The sequence below is a fragment of the Varroa jacobsoni genome, unplaced genomic scaffold, assembly GCF_002532875.2.
Source record: "Varroa jacobsoni isolate VJ856 unplaced genomic scaffold, vjacob_1.0 scaffold_381, whole genome shotgun sequence".
Taxonomy (NCBI): Eukaryota; Metazoa; Arthropoda; class Arachnida; order Mesostigmata; family Varroidae; genus Varroa; species Varroa jacobsoni.
Window position 1 is genome coordinate 25,104 of NW_019213283.1, and position 10,193 is coordinate 35,296.

Genomic DNA, 10,193 nt, shown 5'->3' on the forward strand with positions numbered 1-10,193 from the left:
AACTCGGCATAATAATCAAAGGTAGAAAATATTCTACAGCTCTTTTATTTCTCATTAGTGCTGAAATCCTCGTGCTAAGCCTCGTGCCTGGGAAAGTTTCCAGGTGACTACCGTATTACGAAGTGCTTTTTTCCAGTATAAACGTGAAGGCATGCAGGGTTCTGGGTGATTCTGCTCCGATTACGGCGTTCAGCCGGCTTTTGCCGACGACCCTTGTAGAGGTTTTGTTGTTCTTGATTTTCATATAAGGCTTCTCTTTGTATCGTTCGATTTTTTTTTCTAGGGGGCAGGTACGGCGTTTGTTGACAATGAGGAGAATTAAGTGATCCAAGTTTCGAAGTATCACTGAGAAGTGTATGGACATAATCTTGGGATTTATTCAGCTCAGGTTAAATGACACCAGTTGAATTTAAGAAGGGAAATATTTGAAACTATTCCCGTTTAGCCGCCAAATATACACTGTTGATTGCTTTATGCAGGACCTACTCAATTAGGTCATGAATAAAGGAGTATTTGTCGTATATATTGGACACATTGGATTATACTGAATTGCGCAGAAAACCGAATGTTTAAGTGTCTGAACTTTCTTCATTTACGGATGCTTTTGAGTTTTTTTTTTAAAATGCACATTACCCAAAGGAGCACATAGCTAGCCATTCATTACACCTTTAGAATGGCTACGCGTCTTTGTACATGAACAAAATATATAGGGATAAAACTGCAGCAACAAACACTAAGCGAAAGTCTAGATAGACTATGTTGAGGGGTAAGAAAAGTTAATGAACAACGGGGTTACTACGCGATACATTGATACTTAGATGGAAGACATTGGCCATCGGCGCCCCTTGATAGCTTTGCACATGGCGTAGCAGCCTTTTCTTTAATGGCTGGTCGCTCGAAGATAACGATGCGTTCCTCGCTGTGACAGGGAGAGGGCCGCGGAGTTTACAAGGTACCTAACAAACTGAAAGAGGTTCTAGACTATGTAGTCCAACTCATCTCGACTTTACTGGGGCAGGCTGAAGTGCATTCTGACAACGACTGTATCGACCAAAAGCGGTTGTCTCTAAGTCCTCTTATCCTCTCGATCACGGTCATTATTACCCAATGGTGGCAGCCCGACCATTGAAATGATTTTGGTCTGCTCCATTGGGCCATAAAGAAGTTCCTTGGCTACGCGATGGCTTCACCGCAGCTGGTTATTCCGTCGGATCATCGAATCTCTACCAATCACACAAGGTTTGACCAGTAGGACATCACGTTAATGAGTGTGGCCGTGCGACCAGCACCACGAACAACAGCAATGACTGCAGTGACGCGGGATGAAACGATAGCCACGCAAACCGGGAAGAGGGTAAGGAGGATAACGAGGCTAAGGGAAGGGGTCGGGGGTTGCAACTAGACCGACTTCATTCGCCGTTTGGTTCAGTGAGTGAGTGGCGCCTCGAGGACTAAGTAGATGGATGGATGCGTGTATGTGTGTTTGATGGTGGCTCAATGAGTTGGTGCGGAAAAAGCCAATTCTTACGTCTCGAGGACGGCGCTTGCAAGGACAAGAATACTCTCGTCCATATCCCACGTGAAGGAGTCCTTTCTGCCTTAGTCTTAGTCACCTTTTTCGAAAAGAGCAAGCATTGTAACGCAGTCGACAGTTTATCTCCTAGTGATCTGCAAGATGCCGTTATTAGCCAACAGAAAACACCCGCACAGGCCATCATCGTTGACATCATCTGGTTATGTGCACCATCACAATAGACGACACAACGAGTGAGGGATACAGCATATATTCACATTCGTAGTTACGTATAAAGCTCGAAGGGGCAGCGCCTTGACATGCCTGTTGAAAACTTCTCATCTTAGACCTCCGTAGTAGTACTCTGAAAACTGCACCGAATCAATATTTATCTTGTTTCGATAGCCCAACACCTTAGACTACGGCTAAACGTGTCGCGACGATGTTAGCGAATGTAGACGACGATGTACAGGCCATCTAGATGCATAGCATCTAGATGGCCTGTTCTTAGTTGTTGTTGTATACGGAAAAATTGCTAAAACAAGCGGTGCTTGGCCAGTTAGTCAATAGATACAAAGTTGGATTCCTAGAAAACGTTGCGTTCCGGTATTCGTTTTACGCGTGTGTTACAGATGGAGCGAGAAGACGGCCCTTGGTAATATCGAAAAGAAAACATGAATTCCAACCGTGGATCTCGAACGAAAAGTCAACAGAACCTTATTAATATTTACACTTGAGCTTACCAATAAGATCTGTAGTCGAATTTTTATGTCTTATATAACTTGACAAAAAGTCCTAATAAAACCATTCATCTGTAAAAACTAGCGGTATGAAAAGTGACGAATTGTGAAGCATGCAGAAAACAAGTGTAATGCCTATAATGACTTACCTAGAGTCCTTTCAAAAATCGGCTCACTGAAATTGCTTTCCCCGATGGAATTGTATGCTAATAGACTAAACTCGTATTCGGTGTCCATCTCCAGACCAGACACCGTCATATTGAACTGTTTTGGCGTTGGCACCTCTCGATAGGAAAAGCCTTCCTGTACTTTGTCGCGTGGCCGATAGCGCAATTTGAAGCTTTGCGCCAACCCACCGCTAAACCCTGGCTGCCAGCTAACTGTCATTGAATTGTAAGTTGCGTTACTGAGCGACACGAACCCCGGGATCTCAGGCGAACCTGTCAAATGAAATATAGACATACAAATATTATTGGTATACCAGGTGTGAGAATCACCATATCTTTACAATATATATGGTTACATCAGTCTGGTTCAGTACAAAAGTAACCGAAACCGTTACTTGTTCTTGTGCGGTTACAAGAAGTAACAAGGATGAACAAGTATTAAAAATTCAACCTAAAGAATTTTTCGTCACGTTTATAAATTCACATATTTTAATAATACCGTGATTGTACATTGAAGGCCAAACCTCCTGCCTACGTTTTTTTTGTGGTAATTTGCTATAGTCATGGGACCCATCTGCTTGCTTGTGCTGGTTGCCGAACATTAAGTCTACACATTCTATCGTCTTGCCTGCGATACATCTAAGTGAGCAAAATTACCTCTGACCCAGAAAAGAGATACGTGTTTCTTTTTGGCTTCTCGACTACTACCCGCAACCACCGAAAGCGCGAGACTGAGACATCAGCTCATTGTATTTGATCGCTTTGATTTTCCCGAGTGCACCGACGATGCCCAAATATCATTTCGAGACGACACTGAACAAAACAGTGGCCGCTGTCATTGGCTGGGCTGTGACGTAGTGGTATTTAGACTGCTGTCAAAGTCGTTGTCGCTTTCGCCCGTCAACCAACTTTATCTTCTCTTCCTTTATCTTTTTGTCTCTCTTAGCCGATCGCCGTTTATTCGATTCCACTCCAAAACGCTATTTCGCTACTCTACCATGCCACAAACGGTAGCTCAGTCTCTGGCTGAGGGGTCGCAGCTTTTGGGTTTATCCTTATAGACCTACGCACAAACACGACGCCAAGCAGACTTCGCCTAAATGCACCAGTATACAGTCATCCCATAGCTACAAAGCTCACTTAAGGCCGACCTGGATGCGAAGCCCTTTATCCGATCACCTCAGGCACCCAATTCCGCTATCCTCGCCAGTTTAGCCAGGAAGAGTTGGGTGTGACAAAAGTAGTAATCCTGCCCTGATGCTCCCCTTTTTCTTTGCTTCCTTCGGCCTCTGTGCGACGCGGTGGTCCGCAACACCGTGCTTGCGTTGCCGTTTTGGATAGCACGACAGCAGTAGCAGCAACGGCAACCGCGGATAAAACTGGTTATAGTACAGCAGAAGCGCGAACAAGCACTGGTAAAAGCGAGCAATTTCATAAATGTACTAGCACCACCATCAAACCCCGCCAAGACATACATTCGCGTTCACACATACGTACGTAACCATACAAGGGCGTACACACGCTTCTCTTTCTGTCCCGTCCTGCCCTCTTTGTGGTCGTATGTATTATCACTGGCGTTTTCCTGTTCATCCCCGAACTGCTAACCCCCGTAAAACACAACGCGTCATCCAGTTGCCACACGTTCTGATCATGAAATTGCGAACGTGTGCCTACGATTTGCTATTCGCTCAACTCTTTGTTATCCTGCACAGTTTGTGAGCTAATACTTAAGGTCCTTACGACCTTGATTGCTGGAAGCCGAGTGGTGTTCGAACAGAGTGTTAGGGTCTAAAGCTCTCTTTCGAGAGAACATTATTTTGGCGACGGCAGCGATAACCGTACCCATCTACAACGCTACTACTGCTTTCTGTGGTCGAAACGGGTTGCTGCAACGGGACCCAGTCACTTCGCACAGGAATGGCAGGAGCCGAAGCGGACGACGGGATCCAGGCATCGTGGCTATGCTGCTGTTCTAAGGGATACCGCCAAAAAGAATCGGCGTCAGCCGGCCACGTTAGCCTGTTCGATGGAACTGCGCGTTGGAAGCGGTGATGTCTTCATAGATCTGTATGTGTGCGTGTATGTGGGCAGTGAGAGAGATAAACACGAGGTAGGTGCTGTATAGACTCTGCTGTTGTTCAGGGCTAGCCCGCTGCAGAGGTTCAATGGCGGTATCGGTGCATTAGGTTTCCCCTCCCGTCGTCTCCTTCGATCTTTCTCGTTTGTGCCTTTTGCTGCCATTGCCATCACTGCTAACACATACACAGTGGGGACATGTATATTTCGCTGTATGGGTGTGCATGATGATATTCGTACCTCGTCGTAGTCGTTGTATTCGATACATGGGTAAGCACCCGGCAACGTGGGCCGTTCGCACGCACCAGGGGAATGAGAACTACGTTTTGTCGAAAGGCGGCACGAGTCCAGGCAAGGCAAATGCTGCTGCTACCGCTGGTGTTGTTACCACGAAATCAACGTAGCAAACATCAGCGACGAAAAAAGCCTCACTGAGCTTCAGCAGCAGTAAAAGCGGCATCAATGATGTTGATGCTTCATAACCATCAAGAGAACGACGCTGATCTAGGCGAACTCGTCTAGGTCCCGTTTGCTCGCTTGCTTGCTCACTCTGTTCTTATACGGGTCTATCAGCCGTAATGCTATTGGAGAATACTCTCTACGAACAAGCCTACTGACGAGCAACAGTAGCAACGATGCTAAAAGCAGATATCGCTATCAGCTATGGAAGAGCATCTATACATCGGCACTTACTTTTACACATAAGCACACGTAAACAAGCCTCAGAGAGACTGTATAGGACAGTACGGATCGACACCCCTTAAAATAATATCACTCTAGAGAATGTCTAGCGTGTCGAATTTATAGCCTATTTTTTTCTTGGTACTAATACGTAGTCCGGCTGAACAACTCCATTAATAGACTATTGCACATATCGTCCATTTTAGCGTAGATCTTTACGAAACAGTAGATAGCCTTTCAATGTTAATATTATACAAACATATATACGTCTGTACCAGCCCATTGCTTCAAATATTTCTTTTTTTATTAAATAATGTCTCAAGAAGAAGTAGCATAGAAATGCGATGAAGGATGTCCGTTGTCTGTGGTGAATATAGGAACGTGGACAACATGAAGATTAGTTGAAGCACGTACCTTATCCATCCTGTTCTCGGACTGGGCAACCTTCGAAAGTGATTGTCTTCGCTACAAGCTTATAGGTAGGTCTAAAAGGCATATAAGTCTGGCTGCATGACTGCTTGCCCGTCTATGCACTGCACAAGAGGACATCTTCCCGTTCCGACAAAATTTAAACGAAGAACCAAAAGCAGTAGATGTGCAGAACAATGTCAAAGGGGGCTGGTACTTCGAGGTGGTCACCGTAGGAAAGTGGGTATGATGTGATTTGGGACGAGCTCATATGAGATGCTTCCAGGGGTTGGGGAAAAAGATGTAGATAAGGCGAGATTTATGAACCCCCTGGCCCATCATGAACTCTACACGTTTCCGTCGACATCAGCATCCAGCAACGGCCAACTACGCCGCGATAACACGCACTCCCTTACCTCGACTAGCGGACGCCGTCTCTAAGGCCGTCCTTTCAGCTTCGTTGCTGTCAGAGCCCTACCGGTCCATATAATCGTGTAAAATAGGCAAGGCAAAATGCACCCCGCTTTGCAGCGGTGACCGCAACGGCAATTCAGCGAACCAAACAACCAACTGTTCGGTCGTTTCAGTACCGCTAGCGATCATTGTGGTTAAAACTACAACTTCATGAAAAGCATAATTCTTTTCATTTGCTTGAATTCGTTCTATTTTTCAGCTTGAACAAGCTGTTAAACCAAATTGGCAACTATGTAATTTTGTACTATTCAGTGCAAAATAGTGCAAAGGGCAAGACCGCGTTACAAATTGCAAGCGCAGCAACACGACACTCTCTTGATGTGCGTATCTATTAAATCATTTTGAATTCATAATAAAGGTCTTCATATTCGTAGAGCGTTACCATGGTTGCTTACACAACTTGATCACTAACTTAATAAGTTTGAAACTAAGACCCCGACTGGTGCTTAACGGCGATACCGGATATACAGCTTAAAACATTTATTAGATCATTGATTGGCCACTCACAATCCTCGTTTAGTAGAAAGAAAACCCTTGACCAAAGTATCGTCCTTTCCTAACAGAAATATTTGCAAATAAGCAGAACTTGGGCTAATATCAAAGCATAAAGACCATGCTCGCTGACGTTGTGAATACGTTATACAACAATACTTGCCACAATATGGTAGGAAAAACACATGTCTCGCCTGCTCATACATAAACATACATTGTGGTTGCTTTTTGTACGTTGCTGGCGAAAAATACGAAAGAAGAATGAGTAAGAAGCATAGGGAGCGCTTCAGGACGGAGGGTAAGCTTATAGTTAGGTCAAGCCAGTAAGCAGGCGAGAAGGAGATAGAAGGGGAAAAAGAGCAGTGCCCAAGGCCTAGCGTAGACTCGTTTCTAGCAGAGGCCGAACGACCAATCGGCTAATCAAAATTAATTGTGCTTCGTACAGTGTGGATATAGCAGAAGCCATATCTAGCCTTCTTCGTTTGGCTGCCAAACAGTATTTTGCTGACTAGGATTCCGGGAAGCTGAATCCAAGCAGCAGAACCAGTAAAGAAGAAGGGCAGGAACGCTGGGAAAGCAAATGGGACACAGGGTACATATTCCTCTCACTGCGAGCGGACGATGCGAACAACGAGGATGCGGAAGAAAATGAAGCAGCAGCGGCGATGGTGGTGGTTCTAGGGAAGCCAACATCAAGGGAAAATATGGCCCAAGCGAACATTTGGGGCTAACGACGATGTAACTATATGAGCTCATTTGGGAAAGATCCACTGGGTCTATGTACTACGTTCGACTAATCCAAATAGAAATCGCTCGAAACAGGCCAATAGTAAAGTAGACTGTATTTACCTCAATAGGTTAGTGGAAACGGTTCTCTGTGTTGTTTCAAAGAACCAACAAATTGTGTTTAATCAAAGCGCTCGATATTTAATTATGGGTCCGAATGACTAGTGCGTAGTTGTGTAGGTACGGCGTAGTTATAGACAACGTCATCCGTAATGTGTATCTAATTCAAGGTAAACGTAAGGCCATGAAATCTAGGAAGTAGGATTCTATGTTTTGTACGTGCAGCATGGTGTGTATATATAGCACACATGATAAGATAGTCATTTGACTTCTGAAACACGCAATTTGGCATGCCTTTGTACTTTACTCCACAATAATTCGAAATAAATTTCTCCTAAAGGCAACTCATTGTGACGATAGACGAGCGAAATCTGTCATTTTTATCGCTCTCATCCACGCTTCCACCTGTTCCTCCTTTATTATTATTTATGTATTATAATTGTTCTCTCCAGGTATAGATGTGTTTCTCAACTTACCACTACAAAATGCTCTTAATTTAGGGTAGCCTCAAAGATGGCATACGAAGTATCAGCCAATATAGTTAATGATTCGAATGGCGTAGGTAAATATTTGCGTAGATATTTGCAACGAGCATTTATGGAAGGCATAAGGCGTTTCTTGAATGTACGGTGACCAGTTTGATCCGGAGCAGAATCGCGCAGTATCGTTGGACAGTGCATGCTACGGTCGTCTTCCTGCAAACCTGCTAGATGTGGGCAGCCGAGGGTAACGATTCAGAGCGCGAGCGCGCCATGTCCCGCTTCAAATTGGGTTGAACGACGATTCAAGTAACAGCTCATCTAGAATATAGGCACCAACCAGGAGCGGTGGGGTGCCCGATACGATGGAGGACGACGGCACACGGCGTCAGGTCATTCTTCAAACAAGCCGGTGCTAACACACTAACGTTCGTACATCTAAATAGACTTCATATACACTTTAAACAAGGGACAGCTATACGATTTTGTCTGCAGAACGCTGTGTTAAATCATTAAAGTTAAAACGATTGGAATCAGATTGTTGATTTGGAAACGATTGGCACGAAGGCCGGTACCAAGACCGCTACTTAGAGAATGCAAGAATGTTCACTATTAGCCAGCGGTCGCTTAAGCCGAATGCTTCTACTGTCTTTTTACTCACCGACTTAGTGAAGCGGTGTCGGTATCAGCGACCAAATAAACAACTCAGTGGCTCCTGAGTGACGAGTGTCACTCACATCTCGTAAATCTCCGCAACGCTTCCCTTCCATAACTTATTTTCTACAATCACCATCGACCCACCTCCGTCCGCCCGAACAATTCGCAAGTCCTTTTTTTCCTTACGGTATTTTGCTTGAGCGTCACTGACCGATTCTGCCGGCGTCAGTAACTCAAATATCTTCTTCTGCCTCGTGTACATCGTACGAAAAGCGATCACCCTAGCTGCCGCCAACTAAAGCTGACCCGCTTTTCGTTGATCTGTCGTTTCGGCTTACGTCCACACTTACGCATAGATTCTTTGCGTCTTTCACGGCCCTTCGATGTTCCCCTAAATCGCGCATAGATGAGTGGGTGTCATCGAAGAGTCGAACAAACTCTTGAATAATGCGCTTAGTCATTGCTGGCTCCGATGTTCCTCGAGCAGAGCGTCGAACAGCGCAAACCCGTGCGATCTGAACGGCTCAGAACACCAGTACTTGGCGGCAACGGCGGTGGTGGCTTGAATTCTCTGGTCTGTAGTCTACTCCCCGCGCTTTGCTGTATATAATGTATTCATAGGCAGATCAATCATATCCGCAGCTGTCGTGACGCCATTGGCAATCTTAGTAGAAGCGGCGGTGGTTGCCATCGTTGTCCTCGTAAAAGGCATGTGTACGGAACGCATTGTATACATACAGAAACGTCGTGCAAGTAGGCAGGGCAGAAAGCTGATAGGAAATCCAAGCGCTTCAAAGGCGTCTATGTATAGTGCTAGGAGAACACGCTCGAACTCCCTGGATTGTTGGGTGGGGCCAAAAGGCGTTTATAAGCCCGTTTGCAAGCGAGATGTCGTAGACTGGCCACGGTTAAACCAATTGCTGCTGCCGTAGCCGTGGTAGCTAGATAGCTGCCACTGTATAACACAGCTAGACTCATAGGAGCGTATTTTCTCATGTCACGCTCATTGCCGCATGTTCCCCATTTTCCTGTCCGCTCATTGCGCCTACGTACCTGGATGCAGTCATCACGCGCAGGTGGTGATTAGCTAACTTATGCTATACTGCTTGCTTGCTTTGCCCCGTGTATCTCTTGTTCTGTCGTTTGTGAGTGCCTCTTGGCAAGATAATGGATGCCCATGTCCGTCGTTCAGATATACGTGCAACCCGATTTCTATTACAACTGGTACTGGAATTGCCGCCAAGCCAGCAAGAAGCGCCGAGTTATTCAAGCTACCGTACGTTAGTGGCGAAAAGGACAAGAAGGAAGATACGAGTGAATGCAATGATCCAAATATACCCTCGACAATGGCAATATGAATATTGTTATTATCTCTGTCTTTGTCGTTCTTTAAAGCCAAATGGCTGCTCCGTATTCGTCCATTGATAGAGATTCCCATAATATGCATAGACCAGGAAACACATCTCTATGAATGTACATGCAGATGAGACCTCAGGAAACTAGCACTTTGTCCTCTTTGTCCCACTTGGCCCTCTGAGTAGCTTAATGTAATAACAAATACCTTTACTGGTCATTAGGTAGAGCGAAAGTATCAAATAAAAGTAGCGGAAGGCTTTATTCTACCAGCAGAACCCATCGTATGAATTGGAAAGGGGAGAGC

General features: G+C 45.2%; 1 protein-coding gene across 1 annotated transcript in view; it reads right to left on the minus strand.

Annotated features, from left to right (window-relative positions):
• The window catches only part of LOC111259907 (nephrin), an 83,591-nt gene that overhangs the window by 9,908 nt on the left and 63,490 nt on the right, over positions 1 to 10,193 (minus strand). Inside the window, exon 15 of the mRNA XM_086968061.1 lies at positions 2,403 to 2,693. Within this exon, the coding sequence (XP_086824187.1) occupies positions 2,403 to 2,693 (291 nt within the window). The remainder of the gene's footprint in view (positions 1 to 2,402; positions 2,694 to 10,193) is intronic.